This window comes from Telopea speciosissima, chromosome 7 (genome assembly GCF_018873765.1).
Source record: "Telopea speciosissima isolate NSW1024214 ecotype Mountain lineage chromosome 7, Tspe_v1, whole genome shotgun sequence".
NCBI lineage: Eukaryota > Viridiplantae > Streptophyta > Magnoliopsida > Proteales > Proteaceae > Telopea > Telopea speciosissima.
The window spans coordinates 10551334-10570879 of NC_057922.1; the positions used below are offsets into that span (position 1 = coordinate 10551334).

General features: G+C 38.2%; 1 protein-coding gene across 4 annotated transcripts; it reads left to right on the forward strand.

Moving 5' to 3' along the window:
* The first annotated feature begins 4458 nt into the window (after window positions 1–4458).
* LOC122669642 (protein TSS) lies at window positions 4459–18059 on the forward strand. 4 transcript variants are annotated; one of them, XM_043866451.1, is made up of 24 exons: window positions 4459–4503; window positions 4777–4866; window positions 4968–5029; window positions 5164–5256; window positions 5379–5451; window positions 6365–6682; window positions 6816–6880; window positions 7184–7315; window positions 8275–8316; window positions 8422–8955; window positions 9044–9198; window positions 10424–10904; window positions 11714–11776; window positions 11866–11967; window positions 12359–12676; window positions 12760–12852; window positions 12973–13074; window positions 13159–13263; window positions 13761–13894; window positions 14148–14331; window positions 14450–14581; window positions 14779–14891; window positions 14975–15056; window positions 16181–18059. In XM_043866451.1, the coding sequence occupies exons 2-24, from the start codon at window positions 4797–4799 to the stop codon at window positions 17870–17872; spliced, it is 5145 nt and encodes a 1714-aa protein (XP_043722386.1). In that variant the 5' UTR covers window positions 4459–4503; window positions 4777–4796; the 3' UTR covers window positions 17873–18059. The 4 variants fall into 4 exon arrangements, with proteins under 4 accessions (XP_043722386.1, XP_043722385.1, XP_043722387.1 ...); XM_043866450.1 differs by lacking the exon at window positions 4459–4503 and adding an exon at window positions 4635–4650 and having other exon boundaries at window positions 4686–4866; XM_043866452.1 differs by lacking the exon at window positions 4459–4503 and adding an exon at window positions 4635–4650 and having other exon boundaries at window positions 4686–4866; window positions 16190–18059.
* The last annotated feature ends 1487 nt before the right edge of the window (window positions 18060–19546 follow it).

Consider the following 19546-nt stretch of genomic DNA (forward strand, 5'->3'; position numbering starts at 1 on the left):
GACAGAATTATATAAAACTGAGATCGATTTCCTCTGTTGATTGCTTCACCGGCTTGTTTGGTTCATTCCTTCATTATATACCGTACTGTCCATCCCCAGCAAGTGATTAATTAATTTTGGTGGTTCCATGTATTAACTACGTACTACATGGTCCCCTACTACGTACGTACTTAACTTTATTTATCAAAAAATACGTACTTAACTTAACCAGTAGCTAGCCGACAGCAATTACCAGTCACTGACCTTTAATAATTTTTGTAATAACATCCCTAATTGTCTTTATTATATTCATATATGAGACATTCTGATATAATCAGTAGTGGACCCTAATATGTCAGTTAATAAAATCATACAAAATAATTTTAAAAAAAATAATTTAAAACTGGTTGATTAATGGTTTTATTGGATTGCTAATGACCCAAATAGTATCCAGATTAGTATCTAATTCGACTCATATTCGATTCTTTTTTGTTGATTTATTATAAAAAGGTTGGAATCAATGGTATTGTGCCCTACCTAAGTCTGTCTCTTTCCCATCCCCTATAGAAATGACACCTGCCCTCCACATTCCATCCTCTCCATTTGGCACAACCATTAACTCTAGAAAAGCCAGTGGTGCGCCCAATCCTCTCCCTATATATATATATATATATATATATATATATATATATTTGTGTGTATTTCTTGGGCTTATGCTGGCATGTGCCCCAAGACCAGCGCCCAACCGTTCAATGCGCGCTAGCCACATTGGTATGGTGGAAAGGAATTTACATATATAGATCCACCTATATTAATTCATAGGGGAATCAGCAAACACAGATCCACTAAAAAGGGAATCATTACATTAATTGATATTTTTTTTGGGGGGTGGGGTGGGGGAGGCAGGAGGAGGTTTATCAGTTTAATAATTTTCATTAGCATAATAAAAAAATGGGAATTCTAATTAAAGATCCAATTGATATGAAGAGGTCATCATAAATATATATTATATATAAACAGGCCGGCCATGAACATGACCAATCAATGAGAGAGAGTGGGCATCCAAAGCTAATTTTTAGAAAGACAATGAATCCACATGTAATTATGAAGCAATTATGTAATACTGCTTTGTGCCTCGTGATTAGAGGTACGTACCATCGAATTCAGATCTGCTACCCACATGGGGATGCTACTCACAGGGGCCGGATGGAGATAGCTCTGAACTCTCCAAGGCGTGTGGGATCCGCCTCTAGATTATGGGATCAATGGGATCCACGCCCTACAGAAGATTTCAAATCAGTCTCCACCCGTCCCATGTGGGTAGCTGATCCGGACTCCGTACCACTAGGAGCTTCCTTTACTTACCGTGGGAAATTGGTTGAGTCTCTCTCTCATTTTTGTCGATACTCTCGATGAATGGATGGATGGATGGATGGATGAATTAATGGCAAATCCGATCCATATGCTTTGGTATCAGTAATGCACATGTGATGTGAATGTTAGTGAGACATCAGACATGTACCATTATTAGCGCAAAAAACAGAGAGAGGATATTTTGACTCTTTCCCCATTTTACGTGAACCGAAACTCTAGCACTACGAATGAACGTGTAGAGATATGAATTTACACGTGGAATTAAAAAAATATAAAAAAGGATCACGTGTAATTATATGTAAGTGGAAAATCTTTGGAGATTACGATACTTTTATATTAAAATTCAAAATCGAAATTGGTGGTGGTCACCTAGACCGGATTATTCTTCGCTTATGGAGTTGGACCAATTCCGATGGTTTCCTCCTATATGATTTTGGCTGATTTTGGGACAATTTCCATCCATTTCTTCAAAAGGAGAAGATTTATAATATGTATGTCATATTGGATCTTGGTTCATTCCCTTTTATTTACCGTGTGATTGGAATGTGATATGTAAAAGCTATGAGAGTGAGTAGAGCTACATAGTTGTTGTATTACAAGATTCCATCAACCATGGAGTAGAAATATAGGATACATTCTCAATCAATGGTTTACTGATAAGAGGAACCATTATGCTCCCCCCCCCCCCCTTGATGTAGAGCATAGTTCTTTGTAGTTAGTTTCCACTACAAAACACTCGAGCAATTCAGAGCGCTTCAAGCATCCCATTGCACATCGGCAGGGCTTCACTCAACATGATCAATTCTAAGCGGAACAGTTCTTAAATTGCCACACAGACTAGGCCTCAATGATCTTTGATAATAATAATCCCAATACCTCCTTGATGACCATCTTTCTTCCATGATGCACTAGTTTAAGCTTATAAATTTGCGGTGGCATGGCACCACGAAGGAAGGATTCCTTCACCGATGACCACCATTGTACTTGAATAAGTGTTTAGGAACATTGAAAGGCATTTTGTACCTCTAATATACTTATTAAACATAAGCATTTTTTTAAAATAAAAATCTTTTACTATTATTTATTTTGCCAATAAAAACATAGTGTATGGTGATCATGGTTTGAGCCTTGAGGTATCGGTTTTGAATTGCCTATACCAGGTGATACGTTACAATTCTATTAGTCACTAATCTCAATATCATATCTGTGATAAGATACGAACAAAAGGTAAAACAATCAAAATTCTATTTTTTTTAAAAAATAAAGGAAATCAAGGGTAACTTTGTTTGATACGACCAATCCATGCCAATGCCGTATCAATTTTATAGACCGATACCCAATCTAATACCGTACACTAAAACCATGATGACGATATATCAAATTTTTATCATAAACATAAATAATAATGAGATACTCACGATGTTGTTCTTCTCTAGTCCCAACTCCCGGGAGATGGCATGGCAAAGCAGTCCCAAAACACTAACCTCAAACCATAAAATGAGAGCGTGAGAAAGAGAGAGAGATGGTCTCATAGTCCCAGAAAAAGATATCTGTGATAAACAAAAGCTAAAAACTCCACTCAGGTAAGTTGCAGTCTTAGTGGGGTCTTTGATAATTCTATTTTCTTAATATGATAATGGCGTTCAAATATATCTTTCTCTCTCTCTCTTGTTAGTGCCGTCAACGACTGATTATTTTCTTTGCGGATTTTCCGAGGTTCCCAATTTTCATCCACATTTGCCATTTTGACTCCGTCATCTCTCTCTCTCTCTTGCTCTACGGGATTTCGTGGTATATGCATATATATATATATATATATCTAGGTATCGATACGATATTGATATTTAGAACCATAGGTGTATATGGCGTACATTATGACCTTTCTCAGACTCCGCAGTGTCAAGAATCTCATGCATTAGATACATCCATGTTTATGTTAGAAGAGGGTAGAAAATTATAAGCCTATCAGGAGAGAGAATGCTATTTGGTCATGTGGTTCTATGCTATCATCCAATATGAGAGGTGGGGTGATCAGTTCGACACCCATGTGTCTGGATATAGGGGCGCGACCAATTCAAGCAGTCTTCTTTTCCCCTAACTATTTTTATTTCTTGAAGATTATGAAAAATACTGTTGAACCGACGTACAAGTTACTTAATAAGAGAAATGTGTGTGAATGAGGATTAAGGATGGCTAGCTCGATGGTCACAAGATTAATTAGACTTTCAATTCAATGCAACTTCATGCAGTTTTATGCCCTAACTGTCCCGAGATCCACGCCAAGGAACTAAATTAAACGAGTGAAAGACCAAATCATTAAAGAAGCTAGAGCTACTAGTACTACCCTCGTTTGCTGGACCACCACTAACCATTTCACATTTCATGTTTCATGCCTTCGGATCTCCTAAGCTTCAATAAACACCATAAAAATCATACACAACGACAGAGACTGTGAGAGAGTGAATTAATTGATTATGACTAAAATATTGTTAGATTAATCAGATTCTCATGGAGATTCTTCATGTTTTATTTTAATATTTCAAGTGTCTATTATAAAATTAGGGCTCATGTACATTCTCTGTGCCGCATCACAGGCTACGCCCAGACACATGGACCTGCCACTTAGGGGGGCAGGATGATCATTGCGCCCACCCCCATGTGTTTGGGCGCAACCTGCGCCCCTGGCACAGAGAACATTCTCCCATACAATTAACAAAGAGAAAAAAAGACCTTCATCAGACTTGATAACGTTTTTACTCTTATGGGATTCGCCAGAATCAGTATTAGACTATTGGTGGTCTCCACCGATATCGATACAAATTGAATCAATCCGATACCTTCAAACCATGGTTGAACCGGGTCAAGGGCTCTGAAATTATTGAATTCCCCACACGTGATAAAAAACGTTCCCCACGTCAGCTGTCATCGTCAATGTGCCACCTGTCATCTATTCAACGATCAGCCTTTTCGTCCACCAATTTCCTTTTTTTGTCCTAATTCATGGGTGTATCATGTGTGGCCCCTTAAGAGGTACCTCACATGTTTGTCAAGTGCCCATAACACACAAAGTTGAGAGAGAGAGAGAGAGAGAGAGTAAACAATCAAGAGAGTAAACAATCAAGCAAGCAACCAAGCAAGCAAGAACGAAAGGTCAGTATTTCTCGGAAATCCTCAGGAGGCTAAAACCCAAAACCCTTATCCCATCTTCTTCAAACTTTTAACCCTTTACAGATTTTCCATTCTCTTTCTGTCTCTCTGAACTCTAAAGACCTTAAACAGAGACTTTCTCCTTATTCTGCTATTTTTGTTTTTGTGTTTTTCTTTTCCTATCCGATGTTTGACTAATGTTTGCTGTGATTTTCCTGAATCCTTATTTACAATTAGTATGAATTCTGAAATGGGTTTTTAAATCTATCCTTGAAGAGATTTCTTTCTGAGGCAAAATGGCACCCAAATCTGGACGAGGTAAAGCCCACAAAAGCAAGGGAGAGAAGAAGAAAAAAGAAGAAAAGGGTTTGTTCTTACTTCTGATATCTAAATAAACACAGATTATAGTGCTTTATTTTTTCCCCCTTCTACTAATCCAATCTTTCTCTTGTGCTCTGATTTTCCAGTAGTGCCTTCTGTTATTGATATAACTGTAATCACTCCATATGATTCCCAAGTTATTCTCAAGGTATGGTCTTATTCCCCCATCACCCCTCCCTTCTGACTGCAAAACCCTTTAAGATTTGGTTCATTTGTGAGTTGCTGTATTAGTTGTTGTTACTTCACTAATGGTGTATTCAACTCTGTTTGTGGAAACTGAAGGGAATCTCAACTGATAAGATTCTTGATGTAAGAAGGCTATTGGCTAGTAATGTTGAGACTTGCCATTTTACTAACTATTCCCTGACTCATGAGGTGAATCTTTTTCGATCTCTTTTCTTTTTTCTTCAATTCACTCAAATTTTCTTGAATTCTATTCTCAATTCAGTCAATTAGCTTCAACTACATTTGATTAAAAATTGAACACTTGTGTGTAGGTTAGAAGGCTGAGATTAAAGGACACAGTTGATGTAACTTCTCTGAAACCTTGTTTGTTGAAGATGGCTGAAGGTAGGTGAGAGGTTACAGCTTCACAATTGATACAGCTTCACCAACATATATGTATATATTTTCTATGGGAGAGTGTTACTTGAAAGGCAGTGTGACCCCTACACTAGCAGGGGGTAATGGGAGTCCACAAAGGCATCAATAGGAGTAGGATTTTTGCCTTCCATGGAGTGTAGAGCAATCATTTTGCGTCCTATGTGACTAGGTGCAGGGCCACAGTGTCTTTCAGGGTTCTTTTTTTTTAATTTACTATGTGATATGTTGGTGGTGTGTAGCTTGCGTCTAGCATAGCCCCCCTAAATGACTTTCCCTTTCCTTACAAAATGAAAATCCTCCTTATCAATGCCCCAACGCATACCCCCATTGGCCTGACATTGGTGTAGAGGCCATGGCTACGAGATGCCTGCACCCACAATAGGATGGGGCGAAATGATAGTCCTACCTCATGAAATACGAAAATCCCATTCTTATTGATGCCTCCGCTTATGCCCATATTGGCCAAGGGCAACACAGCCTGACAGCAATCCCCTGCCTTATATATATATATTTGATGAAACTAGGTAATCGGAGCTCATCAATGGCCAAATATTGTTGGGTGGTCCATCCTCCATAAACTACACCATCAAATGGTCCATTTTGTATTCTTACAAAAAACTAAAAAAATGGTCCATATTGTATTTATTTAATTAAGAGCCGCCATCGCAGTTTCACCAACCCATATCAGCTACATATGGGCCCACAGATTCGACGATCAAGATTTTTTGCTTGGTAGGATCGACGATCAAGATCGATGGGCCCTCAATGTATAAAACTCGTCACATGTGTGGTGACTGGTGAGGGTATTATGGTCAAGTAGTTCCTAACATTGCCCAACAATATTAGTTAATTTACGATGGAAAACCACTTGTCCACGCAGAGGACTACATAGAAGAAGAGCAAGCGGTGGCACACGTGCGAAGGCTATTGGACATCGTTGCATGCACCACCTGGTTCGGGAAACAGAGAGATGGAAGTACAGAAGCTCGAGCCAAGAAGACAAGAAACCAAAACTCGAATTCGAGCTCTAGCCCTCCTTTGTCTTCGAATGGAGGAGAAGTGCGATCTGGGTCTGCTTCAGAAGCATCGGTTTCTGCAATTTCAGATAAATTCGACATGGTTGCTATTCACCCTACTCCGAAACTCTCCGGTTTCTATGATTTCTTCTCGTTCTCCCACCTTAGTCCGCCTATTCTGTGTGGGTTTTCCATTCTCTCTCTCTCTCTCTTTTTCTCTAGTTTCATTCTCATTGCTTCTATTTCATGACGAAATTCGACGGATTAAAAAGAAATTTGGAATTAAAGGTTAGAATTTTGGTGAGTTTTCTGCAGCACTGAAGAAATGTGATCGTAGTGGTGTTGAGGAGAGACACGAGGTGGATTATTTTGAAATTCAGGTAATTATATCTTTAATGAAATTGTCCAACTTACAAATCCACGGGATTGGGAAATGCAAAAAGTTTTAATTTTCCTGTCATTTAAGTGAACCTGTTATTTATCCTGCATAGTTTGTGATCAGTTACTTAGAATGTTCAACATTCATGGCTAGATGTGCCTTTCCTTTTTAAAGAAACATGACATCTCATGTACTGCCACGTGGCAATGGCTGGATGCTGGTTTAAGCCAGACCATGTAGATGGTTGAACTCTGTTTCCTTGATTGGCATGTATATGACTTTGGGCGGGAAAAAAAATGTGCAGGTTAAGATTTGCAACGGGAAGCTCATAACAGTGGTTGCGTCTGTAAAGGGGTTCTACTCCACAGGGAAGCAGTTCATCCAAAGTCGTTCGTTGGTGGATCTTCTACAACAGTTAAGCCAGGCTTTTGCTAATGTGAGTACTTGATTTTTCACCTATCACCCTTTTCTTGCTTTGATTACCTTCAATTTGCATTTCATTTCTGGGTCCCTTAGATTTGGTAGGTTTTTTGTAAGATTAGACTTTTGGAGAACGGAATCAACACTGCCTGGTTTCTATTTGCAACAGAAACCTCAATTGTTATCTGAGATGGAGCCTGATGAGATATAGCAACATTGCTTCCTTGGAGGCAGCATTTCTTCTATAGTCACCACATATTAAACTTATCTAGGTAAATTTGGGCCCGAGGTTTTTGAAATAATTATGGAAATGCTGCCTCCAGGGAGTTTTTTAGCTATGGAGTTCTTGATGGTGGAGGAAGGTGTTGGCGGGAAACGCCCAACGCAGCAGAGGATCAGATTGTTCTCCTCTTGCATGAGAGATTTACCGAACAAAAATTAATGGGGAGGAAAGTCATAGTGGTTAAAGTCCGTTCATTTCATCATTCGTCACCATTTAGGGAGGGGGAAGGGGAGGGAGCTTAGAGGGTGGGAGGGCTCAGCATCAATGTTATCATGCATTATTTAAAAGAATTATCTGCAATTACTATTAACAGATCATGTTCAAATATATTATTAGAAATCCAATTGAAATGTACTTATGTACAGGTTGGAAGTATTACTTAAAGGATTCCATGAAGAATAATATTTAAAAAGCATTCTACTTTGTAGTATTCGAATTTTTCCTTTTGCACATACTACTTGAAAACATTATCTAGGAAACTACCTGGTGTATATAAAATATTAATATTACAATTATTACTGTTTCCACGATATATTGGTATTAAAGGTTGTGTGGGTGGGGGGGTCAAGGAGAAAACAATGTAGGTTCTTATAGTGTAGATGTGCCGAGTATGGCGTACAACATATTGTTAAGAATTTAATCCATCTTCATTTATTTTTATTCTCATTACTATTACATTATGATTGTTGCAGGCTTATGAATCTTTAATGAAAGCTTTTGTAGAGCACAATAAGGTGATATATATTGAACCTTTTGTGAGACTTTCAAGTATACATATAATGTTTTTTGTTTCCTATTTCAATATGAAAATCATCAGAAATGTATTTTGCATTCTCCAGTTTGGCAATCTACCCTATGGATTCCGTGCAAATACATGGCTTGTCCCTCCAACAGTGGCTGTTTCTCCATCAAATTTTCCCTCACTTCCAATGGAAGATGAAACCTGGGGTGGCAGTGGTGGGGGTCAGGGACAAAACAATAAGTATGATGATCGACCATGGGCCATGGAGTTTTCCATATTGGCAAACCTTCCTTCAAAAACCGAGGAAGAGAGACTGGTCCGTGATAGAAAGGCATTTTTGCTCCATAATCTGTTTGTGGATGTCTCAATTCGTAAAGCTCTTTCAGCAATTCGTCAAATTATGGATGCCAATATGAACACGAAAAATGCTCTTAGTGGTCCCCCAGGTTCACTTCTGCATGAAGATCGTGTCGGTGACTTGTGCATTTTAGTGAAACGGGATGTGGAAGACACAAGTTCAAAGCTCCATGAGAAAGTCAACAGCAGCCTAGCACCTGGTATTGCCTGTAAGGATGTTGCTGTAAGGAATCTACTTAAGGGGATAACTGCAGATGAGAATGTAGTGGTTCATGTAAGGATTTATTCCCCTAAATTTCTTTTTGTTGATGGCTAATTCTGCAGTAGAGTATGAACCCTGAAGCAGCATAGTGAACTTGCAGGATACTTCCACATTGGGTGTCGTTGTCGTAAGACATTGTGGTTACACTGCAACTGTGAAAGTCATTGGTGATGTAAAGAAGGAAAATTTCAAAGCTCTAGACATAAATGTTGATGAACAGCCAGATGGAGGTGCCAATGCACTAAATATTAACAGGTAGATGATTATAAAACAGGAAAATTATGGGATAATCTGATTGATAAGTTTTATTTTAATTTTCCCATGTTTTAAATGGTGACAACTAAACTGGATCAACGGTTTTCCTGTTTCAATCAAAACTGAATTAAGGCATAAAGTTAAAACAAATTTGTGTAGCTACACAGGCTCCAATTTCGTGTCTAGGAGGGATGAAATTCCATCCTCCTCTGAATCATAATTATCACATACTGATACATGCACATGCGTACCCAGGAAATACAGGAGGTAACCATCAATGGTACAATGTTAAAATTGTCATATATAATGCCTCTTTGAAGCTGACCTTTAACTATACATCAGAAGAACCATAATCTAATATTATGGTAAGTGGCTTTCCCCATCATCTCCCAGCAGGTATGGTACTTGAAAGGCAGATCCACTACAGAAGATCATACTTGTGGAGAGAAATTTTACAGGGAAAATTAAAAGGTCATCTCTTCAGAAATAAAAGTAATCAAAGGTCATCTCTTGAGAAATAAAAGTCAGCAAACAATTCACAGTAGATTTCATAAAATGTATCATGTTGTCTGTTTCTGTCAATCCCCCATGCAGGTATTGTCAAGTGTTACCCATGTGATGCCTGGAAACCAGGGGGGCATGTGGCATTCAGGTATTTGAGCTTAGGTGAAGTATAAGTGTATAACTAGGCGTTTACCAGGATAGTTGTCTAGATTAATTGTTTTTAAATAATATGTGCTGTTGAATGTGAAACCACAACCACACGTGCCATGCATTCCATTGATTGAGCTCAGATAGCTTGAATATATATATATTTTTAACCTACTCTATCCTATTCTATTGGGGGGGGGGGGGGAGGTGTGAACCCAAGACCTTCTGGTAGGATGGGCTTTAATGCTCCACACTCTACCAAGTGCGCTAGGCCCTTGTTCTCAGACAGCTTGAATATATGTATCAATATGCACTCCCCACTGATAAATGGACTAGTTAGCAATCCTCCCAATGCTGCCTGCTTGGTGTTTTAACAACATGGGTCCAATTCTTGTTAGAGTTGCAAAAATAATCAAAACAAGCAAAGAATAAACCATGTAGTCCTTATATGTTTTATGTATCTAGTATGAATTCTATTTCATATTCCAGCTCTATAGTGTTTTATGAACATATATTTGCGCTTTTGTTTTTAAGCATGACGTTATGGACTAATTATTTGTTAAATATTCCACAGCTTAAGGACTCTGCTTCATCAGTCATGTATTGCCAAATACCAGTCTCCTCTATCTGATGATGATCTGGAGGCAGGTAAATGCTTAGTGCGAAAAGTAATCTATGATAGCTTGACTAAGTTAGAAGGGGAACCTGCTGTTACTGAAAGGTCTATCAGATGGGAACTTGGTTCTTGTTGGGTAGAACATCTACAAAAGCACGACACTCCAGTAAGTAACAGCTCAAAAAGCAATGTAGAGGAGAACAATGCTGAATTAGCCGTTAAAGGTCTTGGGAAGCAATTAAAACTGTTGAAGAAGAGAGAAAAGAAAACAGAGTGTGTCAGCGAAGACAGTTCTAGCACAGGAAGCATGCTCACTGCTGAAAGCACTGATTTTGCGGACCAAAAGGGCAAATACAATGCTGACGACGATATAAAGAAGTTGATTCCTGAGGCAGCCTTTTTGCACTTGCAAAAGACTGGAACAGGTCTTCATCAAAAGGTCATTGAGATGCTCTTGTTAAGATTCACTTGTTCATCTTTTGTTGATATAATCCAGGATAGAATGCTGTCAATTTGCTAGCTTAAATATGGCATTTTCCATGAGTTCTCTGTAGATCTCCTATACCTAAAACTGATGTGGTAGAATGGCCTAAGTGAACCATCCAATCTGTAATATTCTCTTGGATTGTCTGAATAGGAAATAGGATCAAAAATATATATTTAAAAACTAAAGCTGTATGGTCGGAAGGTTAGAATTGCCAATGGCTAAGCTTTACAACAGTTGTCAAAATAAGGACATCACAGTCCAAGCAATGAACATCAGCTTCATGTTTTTTACGATGGCTATATTTGGATTTAGAAAAATTGGGTCCAGCTTCACTTCCATGTTTTTCTTGTTCCGACAGCTATGGGGGAGCAGAAGCTTCTTAGTTTTACTGTAATCCTGTTGCATCATAATTATTCCTGTAGTAGATTCTTTACTACTACTTTGTGTAAAATTACTTGCTAAGGTGAAGCCAACTTGTCATACTGGTACCAATCATCGATATTAGTGATTTTGAGAGGCTCAATATATTGGTAGATCTGAATGTTGTGGATAACTGCACGGATAAGAAGTACTAGCAAGTGTTCCTATATTTCAAACTACAGTAGTGATAGATAACTAAGAACTAGAAGAATCCGTGCAAATAAATATTTTCTGTAGGAGGATATGTTCTAGATGATGTCTCAACTGATTTTTCTTATGTCTTCAAATTATTTTATCCAATATAATCTGAGCTTTCTTTTACTATCTGGTGTTTGAAACAGTCCTTGGATGAGCTTATTGAGATGGCCCACAAGTATTATGATGAAGTTGCTTTACCAAAGCTGGTAATATTCTATCTCCAGATGTTTACTTTTATTACCAGATCCCAAATATTATTAATATCCTTGCAAACTAAAGTTTCTCACTTCTTTAGGTAGCAGACTTTGGATCACTTGAACTTTCTCCAGTTGACGGACGCACACTAACTGAGTTTATGCATACTAGAGGTCTTCAAATGCGTTCCTTGGGACGTGTGGTAAGGAAACAATCCTTTTTTTCAGTGTTTTGGCCACAGACCTGGCTTGTCATTGTGAATATCTTCTTACACATTCAGTTTCATGGTAGTGGCACCTTAAATAATAGACTAGCTGAAAACATTGAGCTCCATTGGAAGGTCTAAAATCTTGTCACTTGAGTGTGAAATTTGCATGCCAAACCATTTGGTTCTGTTTCAACTCAAATAAATTCCTCCCAGGATTGGGCATTACTTGGGGGAATCATCTTACTTACTTTTGTGAGATTTTAGACTTTACTTCATTTTGTTTAGGTTTTTGTTGGCAATCACACTTCTATCCTGGAAGGGGTGTCAAACAGTGCATCTTGTACATAGTTTTATTTATTCTCATACTCATGTCATGTGGATTCAGGTTGAACTTGCACAGAATCTTCCCCATATACAGTCTCTCTGCGTTCATGAGATGGTTACCCGAGCCTTCAAGCACATACTTAAAGCTATCATTGCTTCTGTTGAGAATTTGGGAGACTTGCCTGCAGCAATAGCCTCATCCTTGAATTTCTTCCTTGGGTCCTGCATAAAGGAAATCAATGATCAAGATTTAACCAATGATTATACTCTAATCCTCAGGTGTTTAAAGACCTTTGTTGCCAGGAGGTTTGGTTGGAGGCTAAAAGACGAGTTTCAACACCTGAGGAAGTTCTCAATTCTCAAAGGACTTTGCCATAAGGTACCCTCCATGACCAACCTTTTCCTTTCAGCTCCAGATCCTGACTAAACTGAGATGCTTAATTTAATGTCTTTGTAACCCAGGTTGGATTGGAATTGGCTCCAAGAGATTATGATATGGATAGCCCAAACCCCTTCAAGAAATCCGATGTTATTAGTGTAGTCCCAGTGTGCAAAGTAGGAACCAGTATCTCTTCTCTTTAGCTGATTTTTTTCTTTCTTCCATGATATTTTCATCCCAAAAATCAAGTTTAGATTGACTTAAAACAACCTGTCTGCTTCATTTCTTTTCTGCAGCATGTCACATGTTCATCTGCAGATGGCCGAAACCTATTGGAGTCATCTAAGATTGCATTGGATAAAGGAAAACTTGAGGATGCAGTCAACTATGGAACAAAGGTACCAATACAATTAGGGATAAACTACATGCATCACTTACGACTTTCATAAATCTGATTCCTTCTGTATCACTTGGACTTGAAGGCATTGGCAAAAATCATAGCTGTATGTGGTCCCTATCATCGCACAACTGCAAGTGCATACAGTCTTCTGGCAGTAGTCCTGTACCACACAGGAGATTTTAACCAGGTAACACAACTTTTGGGTTCAGGTTGGGTTTGAACTTGAAGAATATTGCTTCCATAAGTGAACAACTGAAACTTAATTTTTCTTGAGAAGACATCGACATCTCTTTGTTAGTTTAAGGAACTTATTGTGAAGAAAACAAAGCTAATAAAGCAAATCAATTGATGAACATGAAGTGCAGATAGAAAGATAATAGTCCAATCATATAAACCTCATTACACCCGCTGGGAAACTGGAACAGCACAGAGTAGGAAGTACAACTTTGAGATTTTCAGAATGGCCATCTCTAATACTGACAGACTGAAATATACTCGAGGCCACAATCTGCAAGATCTTACCGAGTTAAAACTTCCAAGACTAAGCACCTAGTTAACCACTGAGTTTCACACTTTCACCCATCTTACAACATGCTTTCATCCTCTCTCTCTTTCTCTCTCTTCTGTGCATGTTGTGTTTTTGTGGTTAATTTAATTTCTCTCTTCAATGTCCCTCTTGCTCAGGCAACTCTATATCAACAAAAGGCCCTAGATATCAATGAGAGGGAGCTTGGTCTTGACCACCCAGACACAATGAAAAGCTATGGAGATCTTTCAGTATTTTACTATCGCCTGCAACACATTGAACTGGCTTTGAAGTAAGTTTGTATTTGACTTGCTAAGGTGAAGTCATCTTTCAGCTTCTATACTGATGGCACATGTTGAATGGAAAATAGGAATACTCACGATGATTAATTTTTTTTTTCCAGAGTTCTTACCTTGTAGAACATTTCCTTTGCAACATATTCTCATTCATTCTATCAGTCATTAATCTTATTGGAGATCTGGATAATCTTTTATAATCAATACTCTAATTTGGTTCCCCTGAATGACGTAATGCACAAACTGCAGGTATGTCAACCGTGCATTGTACCTTCTTCATTTTACATGTGGACTGGCACATCCAAACACGGCTGCAACATATATAAATGTAGCTATGATGGAAGAAGGCATGGGAAATGTTCATGTTGCTCTCAGATACCTTCATGAAGCCCTTAAATGTAACCAGAGATTGCTAGGAGAAGACCACATACAGGTCTACTCTCTCTCTCTCTCTCTCCCTCTCTTCTCACACACACACACACATGAAGACAAAACACTATCTATTTCATATGAATGAACATGTTATATTATCTTCCTTTTTCATCCGACAGACTGCCGCAAGCTATCATGCCATAGCCATAGCCCTTTCATTGATGGAAGCATATTCTCTCAGCATGCAACATGAGCAAACTACATTACAAATTCTTCAAGCTAAACTTGGACAAGAGGACCTCAGGACTCAGGTAACCATTACAGATGCAGAAATTCTTGTGCTATTTTATTGGATTCTTATGAAGCAATTTTGGGAATTCAGACTTCTTTATTGTCCTTTGATTGGTTGCAAAACTCAATCCACCGCATGTTTTCAGCCAGGCACCTGTTGCTGGGGAATTTATACAAATTTCGAGATTTAAAAGTTATGTCATGTATTTCCCTGCAGGATGCGGCTGCATGGCTTGAATATTTTGAATCAAAAGCTTTAGAACAGCAAGAAGCTGCCCACAATGGGACTCCAAAGCCAGATGCATCCATTGCAAGCAAAGGTTACCTTAGGTATTTACATGGTATTTCCTGTTTACTTGATTTAAGACATGGAACTGTTCTTTGAGCACCAAAAACTTTGACCTTTGTTGCAGTGTGTCCGATCTCCTTGATTACATAAGCCCTGATCAAGATTCAAAAGGTCTCTATGTACAGAAGAAACAGCGATGCATAAAGGTAGCCACAGCTGACTTACATTCTCTCTGTTCTCTTGAGGCTGGAAACAACCATTCTTCAATCTTTTGCCTTTTTTCTTTTTACCCCCTCTTTTTGAATTGACTAATTATCTCATCCAATCTAGAGACTGTAATAATATCAGAAATTAAAACTCAGCAATCACAACCAGATAGAAGAGAGAAGAAGAAAGAAGAGACTGCCAAAGAGAATAACTGTCGATAGATTGGCAGTCCCCCTCCATCGTGTATATATAGATCAGCAATTACAAGGGCCAAGGAAAGGACTAGGAGCTTCATTAGTCCTTGCATAAATACTACTACTAAAACATGCCACGATAGGGACACTCCCCCTATCATGGTTAACTACAAATATAACACACACCCGCAGTACAACTCTTAACAGAGAGGAACATTTTTCAAGAATTTCTTTACATTATGCTTAACGATCTCAACCTAGTTACATTCTGAATCAGAACTTTGCCTGAGGTCTCACCTCTTCCAGAGTCAAAACAGTTTTTCTGTGCATTTCAATATTAATCAAATACCAAAAGCTCAAGATTACTTGAAACCCAGATCAGATTTAGTTTGGAAAATCAACTTGAAATGAGTCACTGGGAAACATGTAATAAATTAAATACATAAAGAAATCAACAGTAAAGAATAGCTACAATATGGAGATTCACTAAAATAGCATAATGGTACAGTTCTAGTATCATAATAGTACTAAATGTTAGACCTTAAATTATGTCTTCAATATGGACAAAATGTTCCTCATTTTCACGAAAAACTAACCCTTAAAGTTAAATTTATCGCCTCCATTTGATCCCTTAAAAAAAATACTAATTGGTAGTACTTCCATCTTTAGAGTTGATTCAAAACTTTATCAACGTTTCTTCACTTTTAGTATCTCCAAGAATCGTTGACCTTCCTCTCAGCTTGTAGGCATGCAAAATAAGTTTTCACTCTTCATGTATTGGGTTTTCAAAATTTGTTTCACATTTTGATGGATGTTTTTATGGAAAATGTTGCAATTCAGATTCGTTTCTATAAATGAACTCAGTGGATTAAAAATTCCATGAACTGAAATTCTGGCTGCAATAACTGTTTTTTTCCTCTGTACTTTAGGTGCTACAGAGTAGTGGTAGAAACCACCAAGTACAACATGATGATGCAATCACTGATAATATCCAGTTTGATGAAAGCTCAATGCACACTGCTGTGGAAGAAGAAAACAAGAAGGAAGAAAAGTCAGATGTAATACATCTGGAAGAACTTAAGGAAAATGATAATGGTTGTGGGCATGAGCCTGTGAATGAATTAATGCCAGAAGAAATCCCTGATGAAGGGTGGCAAGAGGCCAGGCGGTCTGGAAATATTGGGGGCCGTAAATTTCAACCTAGACACCAAGCTCCCGCGAAGTTAAACATGAACAAATCTGAATCCTCTTACTTTGGAGATACCAGATTCCACAGAAAAACAAAATCACCACCCAGGAAGACAATCTCAAAAACTGCTTCTAATGAAGTCTCTGCTGATTTAAAGCAGCCAATAGCTCCAAGCTTGAGTCTTGAAGTAGATCAAACCAGATTGCAAGCAAAGAATCCAGCTTGGAGACTTCCCTCTCCCCCATCAACTCTCACTACTATGGTTTCAAAATCTCTATCATACAAAGAAGTGGCTGCAGCACCTCCTGGTACAGTTTTAAAGCCAACATTGGAGAAATCTGAAGAAATGAGAAGGGAAAAAGTTGATAGTCAGAGTTGTGATATTCCTCCAGAGGCATCCAATGAGGAAGAAGTCAGCAAGATAGTTGTAGAAGTAGCAAATGCAGAAGAGAAAGAACACGAAGATTGTAACGATGATGAAGCTCAAATTGAAAACACCACCACTGACGAGGAAACTTCATGCCTGTCTAATCATGAAAAGATCATAGAAACAAATGGCAGCAAACTTTCTGCTGCTGCTCCACCATTTAATCCTGGAGCGTTCTCTTTGATGGCTCATTCTTTCAACTCAATTGACATAGCAGATATGAATGAGTTGACAGCCACCAACCAAGGAATGTTTCCATCCCAACCTATGGGAATTTCTCATCCTCCATCTATTGCAGCTAGAATCCCTTGTGGGCCTAGATCGCCTCTGTATCACAGAAGCGGTCACTTTTTTCGCATGAAACAGGGTTTTCACAAATACCACATTCCTGCTACTGATAGAAGTTTCATCAGGCCTCCAAGGATCATGAATCCACTTGCACCTGAATTTGTCCCGAGTAAAGCTTGGCAACCCATTCCTGGAAATGGTAATCTAGAACTCTCAAACGAGTGCACTCAGGTATTTGGGTCGTCAATTGATAAAAGTAAGGATGTGGCAATGGAGGATCAAAAACATGATCCTGCCCTGAGAACTGAAGTCGAAGATGATAGTATTGAAACCCAGACATCTAAGTCTCAAAGTTCAGAGTTTGCACGACAGATACTGCTTAGCTTCATTGTCAATTCAGTCCAGCATGATTTGGATCCTGCAAACAAAACTGAAACTGGTGAAAAGAAGCATGAAGATCAACAGCAGTCTTCACAACCAATTGAAGGCGATAGTGCAATTATCAAAATTCTTTACAGGGACGAAGGTAAAATAGAGGCATCAGTATCTCATTGCAAGGATCATGAACAATCAAAGATAGACGATGGAGATAAGAACATGACTGGGGATAGGGAAGGATTCACAATTGTCACAAAGAGGAGAAGAAATCGACGCCAATTCACAAATGGGGTAAATGGGTTGTACACTCAGCAGTCTATATGTGCTTCAGTCCATTAAAGGGAAGCTGTGAAATGTTATTGATGATATTCTCCTTCTGTCATCTTCTGTTGTCAACTGATAAGTTTATCTCTTCATATCACATGTTTAATATTGTACGCGTTATTGAAATAGAATGTAGTTGGAAGAGCAATTGTAATCACTCTACGGAGTTTCTGATAAAAGCCCAGTTGGGATCTTTTTGGAATCATCTTTAAAAATTGGCCTTCTCATGTGAAAAAGGATAATTCTTAATCGTGAGAATGGCTTCTCCAATTCCATTGACCACAAAAGAAGATGACTGGATGATGGTGTAGACGCTTAATTTGTCACCCTTGAGGTATGCGTAGCAATGATAATTGGATGGATGCTCTTAGATAGAATGTGAGGTCTATCTTAAGGATTTGAAAGTCTTGTGTAACTCCCAACCAATGTTTTGAACCATTTCTGAATAATCGAGAGAGATTGTTCTGAAAAATGATCAAAAATATATTGGAAAAAAGATTGATCAGGTCAAAGGATAGTCAAATGATATTAAAATCAATACAAACTTTGTAATTAGGTGATTTTTATCATTAATCACTGTATTCTAAAATGGTTTGAAAATGATTTCATTTTACCATTATTTTATAAAGGATTATATTTTAAGTCTGTGGGTCCCACTTTTGAATACATTTTTTAACCTATTTTGACTAAAATTATTTATATTTTCATAGTATTGGATGGTACTAGAAACAAGTTTTCCAACGACACCTGGATCGTTAAATTTGGACATCGGTGTAAACAGATATGAATATCGGAAGAAAACCCATGTTTCAAAATTGTTGTAAAATGTATTTTGAAGAGAAGTTCCAAACTACCTCCATTTCCCTTTTTGAAAATTGGCTTTGGATGTTTTCCCTCCCAGAATGTTTGATTCATGATCTTTTGAAAAGTTGCTTTTTAGCTAAGCTTTTAAGTGTGACAACAGTCCCATATTGGAAGTGGAAGAGAGTGAAGAGAGATTATTAATATTGGGATTGAAACTATAAGGCTAGGTTCCTTGACGAGAAGGTTCTCTCTCCTCATTGTCTTCGGGGATCCGAGGTTTGTTTTCACATATACAGGCCTGCACCAAGCAGGGCCAGGTCATGGCGAGGCGAGGTGAGTCCTTGATGTATGTGAAGTTACTTTTAGCTCAAAATCCTCCTTTTCCTCATCGAATATCGTTCGATACTAATCGAGCACCTTTAACAGCTAGTTTTATGTATTCTCTTAGAGAAACACATCCTTGGGCCTCTTTGGATATGTGCTTCCAAGGGATATTTCTCTTCTATAAATAGAGGACGTCCTGAACATTTTAGATATCAATTCTAAATGTTCTAAAGCTCTCTCTATTTCAGCCTATTGTTTAGTACTTTGAGAGTTCATTTTTTTGGTTGATTGAGCACAACCTGAGAGTGACATGATGTGGCCTAGTAAGTGAGTATAACAACTACTAGAAGGGCTAAGCGGTTGTTTGATTTTGAAAAATTGATTCGAAAGCCATAGGGGGAGGGACGACTACGATCTTAAGGAGAATAACCAGTGGAATGACTCAACCCCACCAAATGTTGTTTGTATACCAATATCTCCTACTACTGTTTCGTGTTGTCGCATACAAGAGTTAATCATCTAAGATAAGTTCCATATCCCAATTTTATTCCAACATAAATA